General features: G+C 41.7%; 1 protein-coding gene across 8 annotated transcripts; it reads left to right on the plus strand.

Annotated features, from left to right (window-relative positions):
- The first annotated feature begins 888 nt into the window (after window positions 1-888).
- LOC107997448 (sodium- and chloride-dependent glycine transporter 2-like) lies at window positions 889-21428 on the plus strand. Of its 8 annotated transcripts, none has more exons than XM_062086088.1 (10): window positions 889-3242; window positions 4137-4305; window positions 5876-6154; window positions 9257-9461; window positions 9671-9864; window positions 11276-11456; window positions 12494-12731; window positions 13817-14155; window positions 18782-18934; window positions 20912-21428. In XM_062086088.1, exons 1-10 carry the CDS (start codon window positions 3213-3215, stop codon window positions 21044-21046), a joined length of 1923 nt encoding a protein of 640 aa, XP_061942072.1. In that variant the 5' UTR covers window positions 889-3212; the 3' UTR covers window positions 21047-21428. The 8 variants fall into 8 exon arrangements, with proteins under 8 accessions (XP_061942072.1, XP_061942073.1, XP_061942074.1 ...); XM_062086089.1 differs by having other exon boundaries at window positions 12526-12731; window positions 13824-14155; XM_062086090.1 differs by lacking the exon at window positions 18782-18934.
- The last annotated feature ends 812 nt before the right edge of the window (window positions 21429-22240 follow it).

Consider the following 22240-nt stretch of genomic DNA (forward strand, 5'->3'; position numbering starts at 1 on the left):
CGCGAGGAAGGTGGTTGCGCGCGACGAAATTCGCTCATCTCCTCTCGAGGTCTGAACCATATGGCAGTCGAGCACACAATCACGTCGCAATAAAGCAGCCTACGATAAACTAACGCCGCGTATTGACAGAGAGTACTAGATATATCGCTTTTGTCGACGATATTACGTCGTTGTGAATCGCAATAACAACCACGAGCTTTGGATTTTTATTCGTTTGCCCGTTTGTTTGCATTCTTGTTCGTTCATTTGTTTATTTGTTTGTTTGTTTGTTTGACTGCTCGCTCGCTCGCTCGCTCGCTTATTTGCTTATCGCCTCTCCTCTTTTTAACACGTCCTTTCGAAATTGATCGATCGGTAAAATCGAAACGCAAGTTCATGATCTTGCTTCACGATCGATGAAATTTTCACCTTTCTGTCAAATTTTATTGAACCTGGCGGTTATTATTTTATTCTTATTCATGAAAACGATAGTTTCACGTCATGTCAGGATTAAACAACGAACTTAACGTTGCTCCTTTCATTTGGTAGATCGTATCTTGGAATCGTGTTGCGTTTAAAGAAACCAGATTAAACTGAAACTGTAAGTCGAAGTCAGCCTTCTTTTATTTGTCGACCAACTTTCTGTTGTTGATCGAGCTGTTCGAGCTTTATTAAACCCTTTCTCCTTAGACACACTACTCGAAAGTAATTGCAATTTATACAATTTTGGTGTTTTTACAGAGGTAAACTAAGAAATCAGAGAATTACATTTTTTTATCACGTCTTATTATTTTTCTTTTCTTTTCTTTCCTTTCCTTTTCTTTTCTTTTTTTTTTCTTTCTTCTGATCTGAGAAATTAAGGAGGGGAATATGTAATGATGACAAATGAAGGTTTCATTAACCGTCCGGTAAAGAGGATTTTCCTGTTCAAATTGTATGATATAATCTTTTCCAACGCGTAAGATAATTAATATTTTTCACAAAATTAGATGTTGAGATATTAAGAATTTTTGCAATCGCTTAAAATTCTTATCGATTTCTACGAAAACTCGGCAAAAAGAGATAACTTGTACAACTTGATATTATTGCGTTTCGTTAAAAAAACGATTCATCATAATCATCGTTCATAACTTTCTTCGTAAACGTATTTTTACAGCAATTTATATTTATATCGTTAAGATATAAAGTATGAAAATGTATAAAAATTTCTCCTCAAAATGCTTCCCTTCAAAAAACTTTGAACGTTATATCTCCTATTACAGAAGGTCTGTATAGGTCTTTCCGTTGATGAAATAGGTTTTTGCATAACAAATTTCAAATAACAAGTATTCCCAAGATTATAAATTGTATCATAAATAGCTTTACATTACATATAGATATCTTTGTAGAATATTCTTAGCGGCAATGCATAACGAAAATATAACGTTATAAATTTGTATGTAGGGCGGAATGGAGTCGAAAATAACTCGTTTAAATAATTCAAAAATTATCACGCGTCATAACAGGTAATCTTGCCACGACGTGCACCACGGAAAAATTAAAATCGACAATAATTTTAACAATATGGGATTAAATAATAGATTCGTTTCTTTCCGTCTCGCCAGTTTTACGTATTTTCTATATATAATTTTCTATATAACCAATTCTTCTCTCTTCTGTTTCACGAAATTCTGTACACGCGATATCGGTGGATAAACCTTCCATTCAGAGATATCTCGTGGTTGCATAATTCGTGGAAGTCAAATCTTTGTATCAAAGCGTAAACCACAATTTTTGTTTGGCGATCGGCGGAAATAGAGGTGGTCTCGTATTTGCTGTGCAGGGTAAAACAAGTTTGCAACTCGATGGAACAGATTTGTTCAAAACCTGTCCCCCCTTCTCTCGCGAGACGCTGTTGCGCGATCGAACAGATAGGGAGATCATCTTCTCCCGTTTCTTTCACCGGATATGGAATTCTTCTCCTTCTTTTTTTTTTCCTCTCTCTCGTAACCAAAGTTTTGCCGCGATAAAATGGCATGCCACTTTTCCCATTCTAGACATTCTTTGTGAATTCAACTTTTGGAACTTCAAGTACGTGCCATTCATCCTTGTAAAACCGTAAATAGTTTGGAAAATTACGCATTCGCCACTGTTTTTTAGCGAGAAACCAAGCGAGAAATTGAATCGTGTAATTTTTCTCGTGGTTAATAAACGCTGATATGAAAAAAAAGAAAAAGAAAAAGAAAAAAGTAGTTGACCGATGAAAAATATTTCTGTTGTAGTATCGATAATACCGTCGTTGATACCGTCAAAATGATTAAGATTATCGTATCGTATCGTTTAACCGTTTTAATCACAAAAATCTTGGAATAGTATGACGCGTGTAAATATTAAAGTATCTTCGATAGATACTTTAATTTATCTTTTAAATTAAAAAAAAAAAAAAGAAAAAAGAAAAAGAATATCGATCAGAATAATGCTTTCATCAAACGGGATATAAATAAAGATCTCTCTAACATTTTCCCTCTCGTTCTGCACCTCGTCTGAAATTTCACAATAATTTCGAGTCAATTATATCTTTCTCGAAAATATGATTACGCACAATTACGTGAAAATAAGCGCGCACCTCTTCTTCCTTCTCGAGCGAAAGATTTCCGAATCGATTTGTTAAACACCGGATACACGCGAATTCGATTCGCGTATCGCGACACCGCGTCGCTTTATCACGTCGAGCCGGTAGCTCGATCGTATCGCCGCGAACGGGAGCTGTCCAAACATTCCCGTCACGCTTTTATCGCGCGACGCTCGAACGTGAACGCTGTGCTCCGCCGATTCCTCGCGCGCGCGGTTCAATAACTTCCGGATCGCGCGCCACGATATCGACGTTTGGAATTCGAGGGAAAAGGAGAAAAAGAAAAAAGAGAAAAGAAAAAAAGGAAGGAGGCGAAAAGGTGACGAGGCAAACTTTACCGCCGACTTTAAACACCGCCTCTTACTCGTTGGGTGGAGGGGGGAAGGGGTGGGGATGTCAGAAGCGAGATGGAGGCACGTGTGTCGCGAGCTCGACGGTTTTACAATGCGGTGCTACTACTACGAGATGGTATCCACTTGTTCGATAATGTTGTTTTGACGATTATCTCGATATCTCGCGTTATATAGTCGTTTAATCGACGCGGAGATAGGTCAGAACGTGACGAGGCACCTATCGGTCACCTCGCGATATTTTCGTTTTCGCGCCGGGTTCCATCGCCGCCATGACAGAGGCCAAGGAGAAAACGTGGAAGGTAAGGGCTGTCGTCTCGCTTTCGTCGAGCACGCGAAAGCTCGAGTGAGAAAGAGAGAGAGAGAGAGAGGGGGGTAGAGAGAGAAACTCGTTCCTCGTTCGAGAATGGGCTGTCAGATGTCGTGGACGTAGATGGCCGTTCCCATTGGGACGTTCCCAACGCGTTACGGGATATATTCACTTGGAAATTCTGCCCACTAATACACCCGGATCAAAGGATCGGTGGCAGGAGACGTGGATCGCGAAACGAGATCGAGTACGAGTCGTAAAAAAAATAGGGAGGCCCGTTGGTCGAAACAGTGCCGCATCTGACGAATGAAATCGCATACGTACGAAATAGCTTATCTTAGATGAGTAATAGAAAGAAACGCGCTCAAGAAATTCTGCCAAAGTAATTCTACGATGTGGAAAGATGTTTTTTTTCTTTCTTTCTTTCTTTCTTACTTTCTTTCTTTCTTTCTTTCCATCGATGCATAAAGTCTCGCTCGATGGAAGATATCGCGGCGTAAAGGCTTCGTCCGAAGTGGGGTTAATGTAGCCGAGTTCGCGTGCGTCTTGATGCGCCGACAAAACAACGGGATCGACCATGCGCGGCGGAAAAGAACAGCGTTTCGTCCGATCTTATCTGTTCCTGGTTTACCGTGCGAATAGATTAAACTGTAGCGATGCTCGTGCCGCGTTACGCGAGCGATGCTCCGCATCGAATAAATTATACTCGATTAAATTACCCGATTAACCCCTTATTTTTCCCTACCACTTTTTTATGGGCCCCGCTTCTTTCTCTCTTTCTCTTTCTCTCTTTCCCTCCCTCTGTTTCTTTCTCTCCCTCCAAACTCGTCGTCCGTCGCCGATGATTTATACGATGCAAATATAAGGTAACCCGTGTTATTGGCAGAGGAAGAGGGTTTCTCTCGGAGTCGGCGGTGCCTTGGTGGAGCTGGAGCAGGATCCCGAACGTGGTAGCTGGGGCAATCCCATCGAGTTTGTTCTATCCTGCATCGGGTATGCCGTTGGCATTGGCAATGTTTGGCGTTTCCCTTACCTTGTATATCGTAATGGCGGTGGTACGTATGTATATGTACATATATATACATATATATGTATATACGTATATACGTATGGTACGGATGGCGCGTAGCCTAGCGCACAGCGGAGCTTGCTTGCACGGAGCGATTTTTCCATGCGGGGGAAAAAAGGTCTGCTCGTGCTGCTCTCTAAACAGAGACGGTCACGGGCTGGCAAACGAACTACTGGATTACGCGGGATGATTTATCCTTGTGCCCGCTCGTTTTCGCGGAAAAAGAACAAATCTGGGAAGAGGGGGAAGGAGGGGAATGGAGCGGAGGTGGAGGGAAAAGAGGGAAGCGCAGAGTCGCTCACGCGACACGCCGCCCGCGTACGTGCGTGGCGGTTGACGTGACGAAGCGGCTAATTCGAATAATTAAGCGTAGTTTGGCAGCTCGTGACCGAGCGTTCGGCAAATTTAATAAATCTTTCCCGACTGTGTGCGCGCGCGTTTGTGCCTGTTGATATAATCTCTCTCTCTTTCTCTCTCTCTCTTTCCCTCCTCCCTGTTTCCTCTCGCTCAATTTTAGGCCGGGTTTATTTGCAAAATGCCGAGAGAGAGAAAGGTTGGCCTATCGTATTATATATATATATATATATATATATATATCCCAAACACTTGGGTTTTAATTATTCTATTTTACCTCCACTCTCGTCGTTTTGTTCTTTTAGTTTCGTTTACGTGGTCCTCGGCTCTCTTCATTGTTCTTCGCCTGTGGTCTGAACGAAAGACGACCAAAAGGAGTATCGCCACCCGGCTGCCCGCTATTTTTAACCTTTCTCTCTTCCGTGAAATGTATTTTGTCGCATTAATCAGAGCGCCGGGGAAACGATAACACTTTTAATTAGTATCCGTTCGAACCGCACAATAAATCCATTCCATTTTCTCGCGTATATGTGTGTGTGTGTGTGTGTATATATATATATATATGTATATATACAAATATATATATACATATATATATATATAGATTTATTCGGTTTGTTTCGTTACTCGATAGCGAGCGTAAAACGGGACATTGATCGAGGTCAAGAATACCCCGTTTTAATCGGGGAAGATAATGTCAATTGAACACGTTTAACCTCGTCGTCTCGTTTCTTTCGTTGGTTAGATTAGACAAGCGAGTTTGCCAACGGTTGATAACAGGAACGCGCGAGATTCGCGCGTGAAAAATTAAAGCTGTTAAATTATTCCTCGATTATAGAACGAACACGGACGATTCGAGGCACGATCGTTCCTCTTCCTGTTTTTTTTCTTTTTTTTTTTTTTACGCTCTACGCAACGAACGATAAACAATACGAAGCGCGAATTAAAAGTAAACGCGACGATGCAAAGGTAAAGATTATTATTTTCAAAATAATACGTTTATCGCGTAAATGAAAAATTATACGATGCAGCCAATTCACTGTCCCCCTCCATTTTATCGTTCGAACTTTCTTTCCCTTTTCTCGATCGAAATAAACTACGTGCGGACACACGTAATAATCCTTTCCTACAGTTCCCCTGCTACAGTTTGCCCGCTATAGATTATCAAAGTACGCCTACGTCGTGTTGTGGTCTGGTTCCAGGTGCTTTTATAATTCCGTTCGTTTTAATGCTGATAACCATGGGATTACCGATATTTTTTTTGGAACTGGCTGTTGGACAGTATTCCGGACTCGGCCCTAACGAGGCGTTCAAACGTATGGCGCCGGCACTCGAGGGCCTCGGTTATTGCACCCTGGTCGTCATTTTGCTCGTAATGGTCTACTACATGGTGATCGTTGCCTGGACACTCTTCTACACGTTCCTCTCGTTCCTGCCGAAGCTCAGTTGGGCCTACTGCGACAACGATTTCAACACGAACCGTAAGTACACCGATAAAATAACAAACCGGCCATCACCTTCCTCCCGTGTTTAAATTTTAGAAAACCCTCCCCCTCGCCCGTTCGATGTTCAACTTGTTATTTAGCGTAACGTAGCGTAACCGCGCCATACGCGTATTTTATCGCCCCCATAAAGCCCCAAGTGGTCGTAGAACCGTTTTAAACGATCGAATGACGAACGGCTCGTTCCTTCGAAATTCAATTTCTCCACACGCTCCGCGCGCGCGGAACACGAAGAAGATATTCTCTTCCCGCCTCCTCTCCCCCTCGTATCCTTGCGCGCCGCTTTACGTCTCTCCTTCCGTTGCGCTCGTGGCGATTTATCGCGATATACATATATCGCATTTTTTCTCCTCCCATAAACGCTAATAACGATCCTCAAATTTTACGCTCAACCTTTTCTTCCCTTGCCTTTCGAATACAATTTTTCTTTCTCGCGCCGATCGATTTTGACGATGATCGACGTCGACGACGACGACGACCCGTTGATTCCTCGACGAGTTCGGTTTCGATGAACGAGGGGGGAAATATATCGGCAGGAATTTCAGCAACGGGAATAATAATGTTTGCGCCGTTATCACTTCCTTCTTCTATTGATTTCCGAAATTATTTCGTGTATACCGTGGTAATGTAATCCATTACCAGGTATTAAATTCCAACGATACAGGGGGGGGGAGGGGAGAAAATAAATAAACACACGGGAGGGGGAGGGGAATTAACGATTATGAATTTCGGATGCGCGAACGTAACAACAGCAACGACAATAACAACAACGAGCAGAGAACGATCAATTTTTGCTTAAACGCGCAATATTATTGAGGATAATTCTAAAAAAAAGGAATATTCAACGATTCGTGGACATTTTTTTCTACTACAATCAAATTGATTTTTTTATCTGTTATTTAATTATATCGAACTCGACTCATCGTACATCAAAAATTTTGCGTCCATTTTTTCTCTTTCTTTTTTTTCTTTTTTTTTTTTCTCGATCCAAGGTAACGTACTTTTTCAAATGATTTTATTTTTTCCCCTCCCGAACAATTTCCATTGCATTTAAAAATTTCCATCCCCGAACCACGAAAAATACGAAATTTCCGCCCGTGACTATGATTCTAGAAATAACGATGGATCGCGATCGGTGGGAAACTAGGATTGACCAAAAAATTTCTCTGCTAAATTGTTTCGACAGTTTTAATTGTTGAACTTTGAATTAAAACTCTTCCCGTTCCCGTTGTGTTATACGTCAAAATTGGAGATCTATCGATACCCGGTATCAACGCTCATTTCCCATTTTCGTGTACAAATGACGTTTGTTCCACCACTTTGTGAAACCGAATATTTAACAAAGAAATTAATCCTCAAAGTTTCAAAGTATATAAATTATGCGATCCTTTGTACCGCATACACGGGCGATACACGCACGTGATTCGTTATTTAAGAGACGCGAACGAAAAAAAAAAAAAATCTTGTTGCGATACAACAAAGCCAAGCCAAGTTTATTTTTTAATTTATTACAACTTTCATCGGCAGACGACCATCGACGCGACCACTGACCGCCGACCACCGATCATCTACATCAATACAGGCATCGTTGTAAAGAATCCATTTTTATCACGAACGGACGATTCGACACTTTTCCGATCGCATCGAAATAATCGTTCGCTCTTTCTTTACGATTCTTTGATGTGGATTTTCCACGTAGATTAGTATTCTTCTTTTACTTTTTTCTCCACTTTGTCCAGCTTGTCTGTTTCTGATTTCGTAAATATTGTCCTGTTTTTCTTCTTTTTCTTCGCGTAACGCGAAATTTCCACCAAATTGGACGTAATAAATCACTAATTGAAGAAATTGAGAGAGAGTAACAACAATATCATTGTTTCGAAATGGAAGCGCCGCATTGCGGTCAACATTGTCGCGCTATAAATTTGAAATCATTTTATCGTTGTATAGAATGTAGGAAAATGTAAATTATTGTATAGTTTGTTAGGATGCAAAATCACAAAATAATTTAAATTAACGTTCGAATATATATCGTATATATATATTTCTGATCGTATAATAGACTGAATCACAAGCTGAATTATTTTTCTCGTTAACGAGCCTTAAGTTTTTTCCGTTGATAAATTTCGCGAGTTACGCACGCGGAGCAAAAATTTAACGCGTCTATTATATACCGTTAATATTATCGTTCCAAGAACCTTTTTCGAATTATTTTCGTAAATTGCAATTGTAATGCATTGTAAATGGATGACATCCGGAAACTTAGCCGTTAAGATCAATAAAGGTCAATTTATACGGGAATGGAGCGGGTTTGGTCACGATCCCAGCCGAATTACAGCTACTGTTTCACTATTACGTATAGAGCCGAAAAGCCTATATATCGACAAGCCTCTCTCGAGTATCGCGTTACGATGCATAATTCCATCCCAAACTCGACATCGGTGAACCTCGTTGATAACTCGTCGAAAGCTCGTCAAATCTTTGGTTCAAGTCGATTTTCGTTTCGTGTTTGTTTCGCCAATTCGTTTCATTAATTACTCCGCGTCGAAATGCTGGAAAACTTACAGGATATTAATTCGGATCGTCGATATATTAATTTTCCACATTCTCTTCGCCTCTACTTCACCGTAAGTCGGTAAGTCGTTTACTCTTTTACTCGCGTGTCGTCGAACGAACGATCATGGTATTCTCTCGACCATCGAGGACCGCTCGAAAACCGAAAATCCCTGCGGTAGAGATAAAATAAATAAATAAATAAATTGCTCTTTAATAATAAATACGGAGGAGAGGAACAAAGCGGTAGCGTAATTGTCTCTGGTCGATCGAGGTAACGAAGTAGCAGCGTGGATATACTACACGCGTGTATACATAGGTGTGCGTGTGCGATGTGTGTGTGTATATAACGCGTATATATCGAGGTCGCAATATCGAGCCATACGTTGGGTCCCTACGACGCATCGTATTCTGTAAACGACAGCTATTTCGTTTCAATCAGCGATAGCCTTTGAAAGCCTTTGATGTTTCCTAATTATCGTGCAACGATATTGGATATGGGGCATAAAGCCGTAATGCCGACTCGCGCAGATTGTTACAGCGGGCTTCAAGAGATTCAATGTCAAACGGACGATCCGGAAACGATATTTTACAACAAGAGTTGCATATCGGCCAGACACGTATGCCGGAGCTTCGATTTCGAGGATGGGAACATCACGCATTGTTTCAAAGCTGACAAAGTGGAACTTCTTCGAAACCTTTACACACGGATCCTTTCGTCTGAAGAATATTTCAAGTACGTCGTCGTCGTATTCTATCTAGTATAATCGTAATGAATTCTGAACGTTCCAAATTATTCTTTCCTTCTTTGTTTGTACACGTTTATGTTTCGCGTCTCGCGAAACATAACCTTAAATTGGTTTTTCGTTCGGTGAAAATTATTTAAGAAACTAATATACTTAAGAAAGGTGAAAAAAAATGTGTAATAGATATTATCGAATCTAGCGATTATGTGCTTGGTATACGAGGAGCTACGTGGGAACACTTCGGAGGCGTGAGATGGGAATTGTTAGGATGTCTGACCCTCGCTTGGATAATCTGCTTCTTGTGTCTGATGCGTGGCGTCCAATCCATTGGAAAAATCGTCTACTTCACCGCCCTTTTCCCCTACGCCATGCTTATAGCGTTGCTGATACGAGGTAAGAAGGAATACCGATAAAATAATATTTCTCGTCGAATTCCACCCGTTATACGCGATATAATTTTTTTTTATCCTCGACGAATCAAAAAAAAGAGATCCGCGAAAAAAATTACTCGACTTGTTCGAAATAACGAAGAAGAGGAATAAACGTATATATATATATAGTTATAAAAATAATAACGGAACGGAAATGTAATCACAGTTTGGAATAATACAAACGATTATTTGGAAACGTGTTATTAATTTATAAATCGTTGGAAAACAGTTGTTCTTCAATTATCGGACATATTCATTAAGCGCGTAATAAATAACTATTCGACGAATCGGAATATTACAGTCGATGAATTGTCATTGAATTAAAAATATATTAATTGTTAACGTACGGGAGCGATGCGACGATATCACGTATTTCCCGTATACGCGAAGATTTATAATTAAAATTCTTCGACACGATAATTGACAATTTATGAATATTAAAAACGTTGATAACGTTAAACGAGATATATTTTCACACGGCATTAAACTTGCAACGCTAAATTAAAAATCAAAGTTAGAAACTTTTCGGTATTATATCGAGCCGTTGTATCGAAACAACGTAGGTAGAATAGAAGTGGAATTCGCAAATTAACGATCGATCAATAAATATTAATTAGCGAGCATCCCGCGAACGTGAAAACTAATGTTAACGTTCGTGGAATCGAATTCGTCGCGAATTCGTTATCTATGCCATTATTTACGTCGAATTTTAATTAATTTCGAAATTCTCCTCTTTGCGAAATTCCCTGCTTATTCTACGAGTAAAAACTGTATACGTACTTATCCAGTGAAAGATGTTGGGCGAAGAAAAAAAGGGGCGTTGAAATTAATCGCATATTTACATTTGTTATCTTGGTTATCGTAAAAGAAGAAAAAAAGAAAAGGAACCGGGTAAATAAGTTAAACATCTATCTCGCCTATCTCTCGCGTCCTGTAATGTAAAATTCATTACTCGCTTCTCTGGTATTTCTGGCGTGCACTCAATATTCAACTTCTAACTTTATAAAGCATTTACTCGTAAAACTTTGTATACATACGACATTTTTTCCCCTTATTTCAACTTTAAAATTATAACGCTTCGAAATATTAAAAAATATATATATATATATATATATATGTATTATGCATATCGTTTAAACGTATATACAGATTATCGAGGTTAAATATTACAGAGGCAAGATCGTATTATACGGGACAAGTATCCTGCGATCCCAGAATTTCCTTTACGTTTTTCATTTTCATTAACATTTTTCTCGTGTCTCGAATTTATCGAATTTAAACAATTGCACGGATCGAAGTGACTTTTTAACGAGTTTTAAATAATAATAATAATAATAATAATAATAATTACTTGATAACAAAAAAACGTGCAGGTGTGACGTTGGAAGGTGCCCTCGATGGCTCTCTTTGGTTCATCATGCCGAAATGGTCCACCTTGCAATCCACCAGTGTCTGGGCGGATGCTGCTTCCCAAGTTTTCTATTCCCTCGGTATCGGTTGCGGATCCCTGATCACCCTGTCGAGCTACAGTAACTTCAACAATAATTGTCACAGGTAAAAAAAAAAAAAAAAGAGAAAAAGAAAAAAGAAAAAAAAGAATATCAGGAATCTTTAGGATAGGGAGGAAAACTCGATCAGGGCGATCGTTAGATGGCATCGTTACGATAAAAAAAATTGCAAGGCCGTCCAATTAAAATCTTCCGCCCAATTAACATATCCCGCTTAAATATAACCGATAACATAGCATTTTTCGTTCCCGGCTCGAATGTTGGAGCATCGACGACCTCCCCGCCCCTCCCGAATTCCCGAAAATTACGAAAGAGAAAAAATGAAAAGACGAGATCGAAGGCGAGAATTTCGAGATACCAGACCGAGCTTCTCGGCCCGGGGAAATATAGAATAATTGGCGGACGCCGCGGTCTTGCCGGGGGATTCGTCCGTTTTCGCGCTGTTGTCTCATCTCCGCGGACGGATGCCGATCGCGTTACGACTCCGGTTGCTCGCAGTTAGGTCGGCTCACGTGCTCGAAATATCGCGGAAAGTCGTAATTAGCATGATTATCCGGCGTTGAACTTGCCTTGGCGAGAAGGCAGATACAATTCGTTGCACGTTGCATCGCGCGCGTATAAATTATATCACCGCGACGCAAGTCGAATGAGCAAGCAGCGGTGGGATATACATATATAACTTGCCACGCCAACTTTTACCCGCGCGATTATTAATTGCCCCTCCTTCCCTCCTTCCTTCCGTTCCTCCCATCTTCGTTTATACTCCCCTCTCGCGCGACGATCTTGGCAAGTCGGTGCCGAGTCCACTCGGCTCGCTGCGAAATCGTGCAACCTTGCCTTCCCCCTCCCTCGGCTTCGATCGCGGCGCGTTCGAACGAAATATAGCGTTTCGTTTCGTTTCGTTTTATGCGGGCGGCTCGAACCGAACTCGAAGCTTTCTGAATTCTTTTCGTCGCGAACGAACGAGCGAAAGAAAAGCGGGGGAGAAGGAATTGTCGAACTTTTGGAGGTTTTTCTTCTTTTTTTTTTTTCCCTTTTTTTTTTTCTTTTCTTTTTTCCCCTCTCTTTCATTCATTTTTTTAGAGACGCGATATTCGTAACTTTCACGAACTTAGCCACGTCGATTTTCGCCGGTTTCGTCATCTTCTCGATCATGGGATTCCTCGCCCGTCAAATGGGGGTTTCGGTCGAGGAGGTGATACAGAGTGGAGCCGCGCTTGCATTCATCGCGTATCCGGAAGCGGTGGTGCGGATGCCGTTGCCCAACGTGTGGGCCGTCCTGTTCTTCGTCATGCTGTTCATCCTGGGTATCGGGAGCCAAGTAAGTGAACGATTGATAAACGAAGGGGTAACGGGAAGGATAAGGTCAAGGATCGGGTTTATAAGGAACAAAAAAGAGATTATAATCGGGCCTCGAGTGCTCTTTTTACGTTTTTTCTTTTTTTTTTTTTTTCCTTAAGAAAGAATTTCTTTTAAAAGAATGAAGAAGCGGTTTTTGAAGTTAAAGAGACCAGAGAGAGAGAGAGAGAGAGAGGAGGGGAAAAGTATGAAAGAGACGAAAAGGAAAAGGGCACGGGAGGTAGAGAAGCGTGAAGACTTTTGAAAATGAAGAGCATCGTATTTCCATGTTATTTAAAGTTTAAAGTATGGCCTTGTTCCTTGGCAAGCGCGCGAGAAGAGACGGAGGGGAGGGGAAAAAAAATTTTTCGTCTTACCGAGCCGGCTAAGAAGCCGCTATTCAAGTGGCTCGTAGAACCGGAACACCAGTCCCTGTATCCGTCAAAAGAGGAGCTGTGCGGCGAAAATGTGCTCCCAAGTAGCCCCGGACGATCGTGCCGTGTTACTTTTGCATCGCGTCTCTCCCTTTCTCTCTCTCTCCCTCCCTCCCTCCCTCTCTCTCTCTCTCTCTCTCCCGCCTCGGGGCTCGTATATCATGGAAAGAGTTATGGTTTGCCGTCCCACTGAAATCCACACCTTTCTACTTGTCCTCGCCTCTTTCCTCCCTTTTTTCTCCTTCGAACGAGAGAGCGTGGAAAGGTAAACGAGCGAGGGGATGAAAAAAAGAGAGGAAAAAAAGAAAAGAAAAGCCCCTTTGTTTTCTACACACGCAACGTGTCCAACCCTCTCTCCCGTATGTCTTTCCTCCTCCCCCTCCTCCTCGCTTTCTAGGGTTGAAGGGTAATTAAGACGGACGGCGTCAAAAAAAAGGGAGAGAGAGAGAGAGAGAGAGAGAGAGAGAGAGAGGGGATGGGGAAGGAATATAAAGAGAGAAAGGAGGTAACGAGAGAATCCCCGGCGGGCGAGCATCGAATCTCGAGTAACGCGGAGAAGGAGAAGGAGAGGGAGGAGGAGGAGGAGGGGGCACAGAGTCGGAGTCGGTCGTTGGTTTTTACGATACGCGCACAGTTCGCAGGCGTGCAGGCGATAAACACCGCCATATTGGACCTGAGGCCGGATTTACGAAAGCGGGAGAGCCTGGTTGTGTTGGGTATATGCGTCACTTGCTGGTTCCTTGCCATACCGATGGTGTTCGACGGTGGTATTTACCTGTTCACGCTGATGGACTGGAACACAGCTTCTTGGGCGATACTATTGATCGGGATTGCCGAGGTCGGCGTGGTAGGCTGGTGTTACGGGTGCAACAAATTCCTGCGTAACATAGCCGAGATGCAAATGCGGTTCAACCTTTTGCTCCGCAGATATTGGTGGCTCAGCTGGGTCGTGCTGGCGCCTATCACTTGTCTGGTAAGTATAGCAATCGCGTCCGAGCTGTCTTGTGATTCGATGCTCGGCTAAACTATGCCCAAGTTATCATTCCGCCGCCGAGTTATTAAATCGATATCGAACCTGTCCCTGTAACGGAACAAATAAACGAGACGTCGATATTTTATGCCGCATCGCGTAAATGAGACTCGATCCTCCCGCGTGTCGAGAATATTTCTTCTCCACGCGCGAGAAGATTCTCTCGCAGGATTGCCTATACTTATATATATATATATATATTTACACGCTCGTACGTTTCTTCCGTAAAATATAATTTTATAAATTCCCACGGCGCACAAATATATATATTTGTTTTAATATTTTCCGAATGTTTCAACGAAAATTCAATAATGTTCCTCGACTTACCGATATCGATTCCCATCTCAGATTAAATTTCCCAATAGATACGACGTTACGAAATTTCGGCCAACTTTGAAGATAATAAGCTCGATAACTTTGGCATACGTATACCACAGCACCGTGTTATAAAGCCGGTATACGTGTATGCATCGCGATGTCAACGGCCAATTATATGTCGCGTTCTTGTATCCTTTTTATTTTCTTCTTTATCTCGGAATAAACTTCCTCTTCTCTCTCTCTCTCTCTTTTCCAGAGATGTGAGATAGAAGAGCGTCTAATTAAAGCGCGCATAATTATACGCAATTAAACTTAACCTCTATAAAACTCGGTGGACAATCGTGTACGAATCATCCGAGCGATTAAACAAATCCGTGTCCGCGGACACGGAGCTAGTTCGCGTTCCGTTTTCGTCCTCTTTTCCCGGCTGCAGCGCCTCGGTTAAGACGTTAATCCTTCTCTCCTTCGGGGGTGTTTTCACTCACGGTATTATCGCGGTTTTGCCCCTCGGCCCTCAACCATTTAGCGCGACGCTTGTGCCCCATTATCGATTTTCCGTTTGTTTTAGACTCTTCCTCCTTTTTTCTTTCCTTTCTTTCTTTCTTCTCTCCATTCTCTCCTTCACTCCTCTCGCTTCGCATCTCGCTTGGTAAATGACGAACCATTGAAAAAAATCGCGGTATAATAATTATCGCTCCATTCGTCGTTAACAAACGCGAATCCAAATATCTGGATTTGCTAATTCGAAAGGGTGGAGAGAGAGAGGGAGAGAGAGAGAGAGGGAGTAACGATCGTTCACCTCGCCAGAATTTTCATCATTATCGCTCTTCGAGATGAAAGCCTCTCGGGTGAAGATTTTTCGGATTTTTTTCCCGCTCGCTTCGACGATGCACATTCTCTCTCTCTCTCTCTCTTTTTCTGAGGTCCAGAATTTTCAAGATCCGAACCTTGGCCACTTTGATCGATCGACTGTTTTATTAAGTGCGACATTTTTGGCACCGGTTACCTCCTACGTGTATGTATGTATGTATACACTTTTCGATAAGAAGTACTTCGGTACTTTCCCTTTGAGAATAGTGCTCGATCAATCCTCTTTTCATTTCTTCTCAGTCACAATCGCGCGACCGTTTCGATTCTTAAAATTTCTTCGTTTTCTTCCTTTTTATTCCCTTAAAATAAGAGGATAAAGAACGCGCGTTAAAGAAATTTTATTATTTTTTTTTTTTTTTTTTTTCGTCAACGCACGAAATTATCAAGGAATATCGTTACGTGTACGTAGGGATGCGGATACATTTTTCGCAATCGTCAAAATCTCGTTAAAATTTCGTTTGAAATAGCACGGGTTTAATTATCTTTGTAATAAATGTTCCATAATAACTTTTTTTTTTCAGCTTATTGCAAACATTTGCATTGCATTTTTCAGATTTCTGGATGGAAACAAACGTGTAGCGTAACGTTTGTTTCCCACCTTTGCCCATATTTTAACGATATTTTAAAACGCGACTACGCGTTTAATTGACAAAATTCCGACAAAATACGCTGGACCGCTCTTACTTTATCTTTCTTCCAAAGTTTTTTCCTCTCTCTCTCTCTCTCTCTCTCGTCTAGAATGTTCTGAAACTCTCTGGAATAATCATAATGAGAATGAGAAAAGAATGCAATTATAGATTACTCGTAGCACGTAAATGTCTCGAGAGTGTATTCGTCCTCCTCTATTTTCCCGCGATAGTAAACGCGCAATTATGCCGCATACTTTCCCCGCGTACGACGTTGTATCACATTTACATGAAACGACACTGCTCGAAGGGAAAACTGTTTTTAAGAGGGGTCCCTCTCTTTGTATTTCTCTATATTCTTTATATTCTTTTATCGTTTCTCTCGCTCTCTCTCCCTTTTTTTTTTATTTTTATTTTTTTTTTTTTCTTTGCGCCTCGACATATTTTTCTTGCTTCTTTAGAATTTTTTCAAACGATGTTGCAGACACGGGTTTTGCCATCGAGTGTAAAAAGGTTTTCATATTAAACAGGGATGTCCAAGGATTTCGATTAGCATACAACAATGGCTTTTAAGAATAGTTCGAGATTCTTTTCCAGGGAATATTTAAAACGCACAGGAGGGGAGGAAGAAGAAACTTTCCCCCCTCCCCTCCTGCACGAACAATCGACGAATTTAATGGACGAATTGAAACTCGACGAGCTCGAAGGTGAGCCGAAACGAGCGTGTATTTTGTATACGCAGCAATCTAATATTCACCGATTTCGCCGGTTTATTCGTGAGGATATGAGAGGAGGGCGGCTCCTCCCGGTGCTCTTTTATGCCTCTCTTTCCGTCGAAACGAAAGCCCTATCGGCCTGGAACTCCTGTCACGTCCCATTTTAGCGATCGTGAATCGTAAGAAAATAAATGATCACGGCACGTCGGGCCGCAGCCCTCGGTTTTTCCTCCTCCTTTCCATCGATTACCGGCCTGGTTCGCGGGCCGATTCCGAATCCAGCCGATCGAATCGATAACTTAACTTTCTGTCCCGCGCACAGAATCGAATCGATCGTCGAGAAAGGAGCACCGAGCCTCCACCTTGGCCACGCTCGATCCTTCTTGCCGGAAAAAACAAGGGAAAAAGAAGGGCCGGAGCGCTTTGTGCTTTCCTGCCCGATCGAGATTTTATCCCCCGATAAAATCGGCTGGCTTCCGTGTTCCTGGTCATCGATCGTTCGATTTTCATAAACAAGCGAGGCGCAAGGATGCGATGGAATTAGATGCGGCTCGCTTTCAAACTTCCCAACCCCGGAAACGTTTTAATACCTATCGGGAACTTTGGCCAATGTGTGTTCCTTTCGGTGTATCCTCGTATGCTTAATGTAAGTTACACGATAAACTCGAAGGTATCGATCCAGTTAGTATTTATGAAGTTGGTTTGGCCTCTCTACAAAAGGTAAAACAGAAATTTATTGATTTTTCTTACGGATTAGATACAATAATCGTGCGCGTATACTACAAGTGCTACAAATTTGAGGATATAGTACGTATTAAAATTAGCTGAAATTTAAACTCCTATAATTCCGAAGATAATTACTTTCGGTCAATGAACGAAGGATCGTTAGGAACACGGAATCTTTCCCTTTAAAAGGCTTCTTGATTTATCCTGATACGACTTCCGGTTCCCGAGATACGATCATTTAAAGAAAAGATAATTTTTAATCGTTCGCGTTTGATGCGATCAAATCCTATTAAAATTAGAAAAACTTTAAATCGCTATAACTCCGAAGATAATGATTCGCGGTCAACGAACGAAGGATCGTTAGAAACACGGAATCTTTCCCTTTAAAAGGCTTCTTAATTTATCCTGATACGACTTCCGGTTCCCGAGATACGATCATTTAAAGAAAAGATAATTTTTAATCGTTCGCGTTTGATCCGATCAAATCCTATTAAAATTAGAAAAAATTTAAATCGCTATAACTCCGAAGATAATGATTCGCGGTCAACGAACGAAGGATCGTTAGAAACACGGAATCTTTCTCTTTAAAAGACTTTTTGATTTATCCTGATACGACTTCCGGTTCCGGAGATATCATAATGTAAAGAAAAAAGTATTTTTTGATCGTTTATTACGTTTTCCGTCTCGAGCTATTTCAAACTGCAGACAAGAAAAATATACGTGATTTCTAGATATACGAGCTTCTAGGAAAAATTATAAATCGCGCAAACGTCTTGAGCGTTACGAATATTTCGAATTCTCGTATCTCGGCAACCGTTCGAAGTATCGAGATGAATCGAAAAGTGACTTAAACGGCACGATTTTCTCTATCATATTTTTGCCTTCTTCCCCATTCCGGCTCTTTTTACCCTTCTACTATTCGAAGAGTCAAACTTTAAAGTAAAATTTTTTGAAACCACGAGCTCCCACAACTCGGATAAACGCATTTAACGAAGCGTGCGCGAATATCATTTGCAAGTACCTCGGACGCTTCAGAGACATTTTAATCGGAAACCTAATATCTATTTAATCAGATTTCAATACCGGTGGCGGGTGAGTTTTCATTTAATCCCAATGTCCATGCGGCCGACTCGTAAAGACGCCCCGGGGACAGTGTGCCGAAGTCGGCCCCGATTAAAAATATCAAATTCTTAATTGGCCGTTGTACCGTCGAGCTTACTGCTCCCCCGAGTAGTTTGCACAAGAAATAACAGCTCTTTGTTATATCTACCCTCCCCCCTTCCCCACTACTCCGTCTGATTTTCCGTTCGCAGGTGGTGTTCGTGTATCAAATATATACGTACGAGATGCCTCGTTATGGCAAGTACATATTCCCTAACTGGGCGAATGCGATCGGAATACTGATCGGCCTGTCGACCCTCGCCCCGATGCCGCTATTTTTCATCCGCCGCGTTTGGAAAGGGCCGGTAAGTTTCGTCACGTGAGCAATAAACAGGGAGCGATACAATAAATCTCGACGATCTCTATCCTAACGATCACACTTAAATAAGGATTAATTTCGTCGAACGATTGGCAAGCAATTTGCAACTGCCGCGCCGAGTTTGCGCCGAAAGCGAGCTGCTGCTCCCCGGCTTAGCGAGCTAAGCCCGAGATATCAGTTGGCATAATGCTCAACAAACTATAGAGATTGTTATGCAAACTGCTCGTTGTTTTTACGACACGCTACTAGCTGAAGCACCCACGCTTTACGGCGATTCCCGCGCCATAATAACCTGCATCGAGCTTTTTGCTCCAATAGGGAACTCGATCGAGAGAGATTTTGAGAACTCGTTCGTTCCCTTCTCCAGGAAGGAAATCGAGTTCCTTCGCTCGAATAGATTTATATTTTATTACCGTTCGAAGAGTTTCGATTTTAAAATATTTTATTTTATTTTAAACGAATGCGTTGCGATTTAATTTAATTTAATTCAATGTATCCTGCGCGAAAAAAGGAATTTTTCTCGTCTCGTAGTCGTAATAAAAAACGCGAGGGGAGAGAAAGGTCGAAGATAAATAATCGAAAATTCGATAAGATGATTGTAAAGGTGCATAAGATAAGTTTGATCGGGTAAAATATTTAACCCTGCCCCCGTTCGTTATTAATTCTTCTATATCTCCTTTTATAAGTTTTTACGATGAAGCTTATGCGAGAACGATGGTTATATAAAGTTGTATAACTTCCTACGTAAATTTGTTGGAGGCTTAAAGCAGTGCCGGGTTTATCGGTTTCTAGTATTTTTTTCTCCCGATTTATGGCGGTGTACAGTTTGCTCAAGGATCACGTACCGACTTCGCAAGAGAAAGGGAAGGATCTTCAATTAATTTTCTAAATCGCGTCCCAACAAATTATTGTTTTAAAAATTTTCCCCCTCTTTGATAATTCGTCATTTCCAAGACGAGAAAATGTTTCCCTTGTGGGAAACGATCGATTAAAATTTATCATCCTCGGAACAAGCAAATTTCTTTCCTTCTTCTTTTTTTTTTTTTTTCCCCCTCTCCTTTTTCTCGCAAAATCATTCTCGTAATTGCAACGCGAGCGTTTCGTTCCGTGTGTTTACCAGCGACGAGACATTGTAAATTTCCACGATAAAATGTGCCCGGCGTTTACACGATAATTATACACCGCGATATCGTTGCCACAACCCGAAATTCTCTTTGTACGAATTGCAAATTTTTTTCTTTTTTAAAAACGGTCAACTGCCTCGATCTTTAAGCCTCGCTCGGTGTACTATCTAAAAAAAGTTACCATTCTTTACCGTAAAAATCTTGACCGTAACTTGGAAATGTCTTAATACAAGTTTTTCTATGGTGCCCAGGTAATCGTACTTTGAAACGAAAAGTTTCGTTCCGTGCTCCATCGTACGGATCGAACCTATTTCATCCGTTTCTCTCTCTCTCTCTCTTCTCTCCCCTTGACCGCTTTGTTTTACTCGATAAATTTACTATTACTCTTATCTCCTTTCCTCCTGTCTTCGATTCTCTCTGTACAGCTCGAAACTACTTGCGAGCTACGAGAAGAAGATTACGAGGCTGCCATCGAAAACCGAGAAAATCTTTTTTCCAATCACCGTCGGAATATTATTCTTATTATTATTATTGTTATTACTCTAAATTTCGAGAAGGGAAAAAAAGGAGATCCCGTTTCTATCGATTTCTCCTCTTTCGCGGTCCATAAGTTCGTCAACGAGCGAGAATATTTCGAGGAATCGTTTCGAAGGGAATGTAATATGCATACGCGTGTGCACGCGGACAAAACTCTGGAAATCTTTCGTCCCGACCAAGCCCAGTCTAGGAAGCGTGTGCAGTTGAAACAGCGAGCTCGGTTGACTGGGATTGTTTGCACGAGCCGCGGGTGCAACCCGATTGTTCAAAGAATTTGACTTTCCCGTTTTAATTGTCCGCAGAGGGACCGGAGCATGTTTCGGCCGAAGAAGACGTGGGGGCCTGCCGTGGAAAAAAGTAAGGACACGGTGTCCACGGCGTCCGTCAAGGTATCCGAACCGCGTGGGAACGAGACGCAGGAGAATTCCCCAGTTTAAATTCCGCGGACACGACAATTTTTGATCGATCCACCCTTCTCTCCACGCCGATTCCGGTCACGTCGATTCGGATGTTGATGAACGCTTGAGAAAAAGAAACGCTCCCTTCCCTCCCGACAGAAATATCGTTCGAAACGCGTACACTTTTCCAATTTTTCTTCCCTCCTTTCTTCCTTTTTTTTTTTTTAAATAATATCCCGAATATTATTCGATTTGCCCGACTTTTTTTTGAACGGGGGAGGCAAGGGGAGGATCGAATTGTGAGTACGACGGCGATGTAATTACATGTAATCGTTGAAATAAATAAGCGGTGTGTGGAAAAATTCGTGGACCAATGGCGGAGCCCGGTTGAGCACCACTGCCGTGCGCACGTTCATTTCGACCAACGGGTATTATTATTTCTACTTGTTTCTCCCCTTTCTCCTGCTTCACTCGCCGACAATTATGACAAGTTCTTCGAGGAGGAGTTTGTCGGAAGGAGCAGTCGAGGGAACGACTCTCCCTTCCCCTCCGATTTCATATTTTTTTAACAAAAATATCGCGCCAACCTTTTCGTTCTTTTAAATCGATGCTCGCGGCAACGGCTAATCTAAGTGCAACTACAATTTCGCCTCGAACTTTAACTCGCTACTTGCCGATTAGTATCGCATCAACGAGTTTACGTCCGATTTTCGGTCCGAAAGGGATTCGTTTGCGATGCTTCCTTCCTTGCGTTTACAATTTGCCAAATGCGGGCGAAATCCGAACTGCCGAACTTCTCGATTAACCTTTTGGAATCCATTTTCGCAGACGTAGATAGAGAGAGAGAGAGAGAGAGAGAGAGAGAGAGAGAGAGAGAGAGAGAGAGAGAGAGAGAGAGAGAGAGATTTCAGAGAATATTGGCGGAAGGATGAATGGAAGAAATATTTTTTGTACGCGTTGCAGTTTTTCAGTATACATAGTAGAAGTGTGTAAATATGTTAAAAATAAAGAAGAGGAAGGAAGGAGCGAGGAAAATATATTTTTCGTGCCGGACCTGCTAATGGACTCATCGTTAACAAGCAAGGCCTAGGGATGTCTCGGAAGCTGGAACAGCGGAGGTTACATTAGAGAATATTGGGTGAGTTGTTTGGGCTTGCGATGCTTAAAATTCAATTATTGTAAATAAAGTAAGAAGGAACGATGTAATTTTAATAAAACGAAGTGAGCCAAGTG

Source organism: Apis cerana, linkage group LG15, assembly GCF_029169275.1.
Source record: "Apis cerana isolate GH-2021 linkage group LG15, AcerK_1.0, whole genome shotgun sequence".
NCBI lineage: Eukaryota > Metazoa > Arthropoda > Insecta > Hymenoptera > Apidae > Apis > Apis cerana.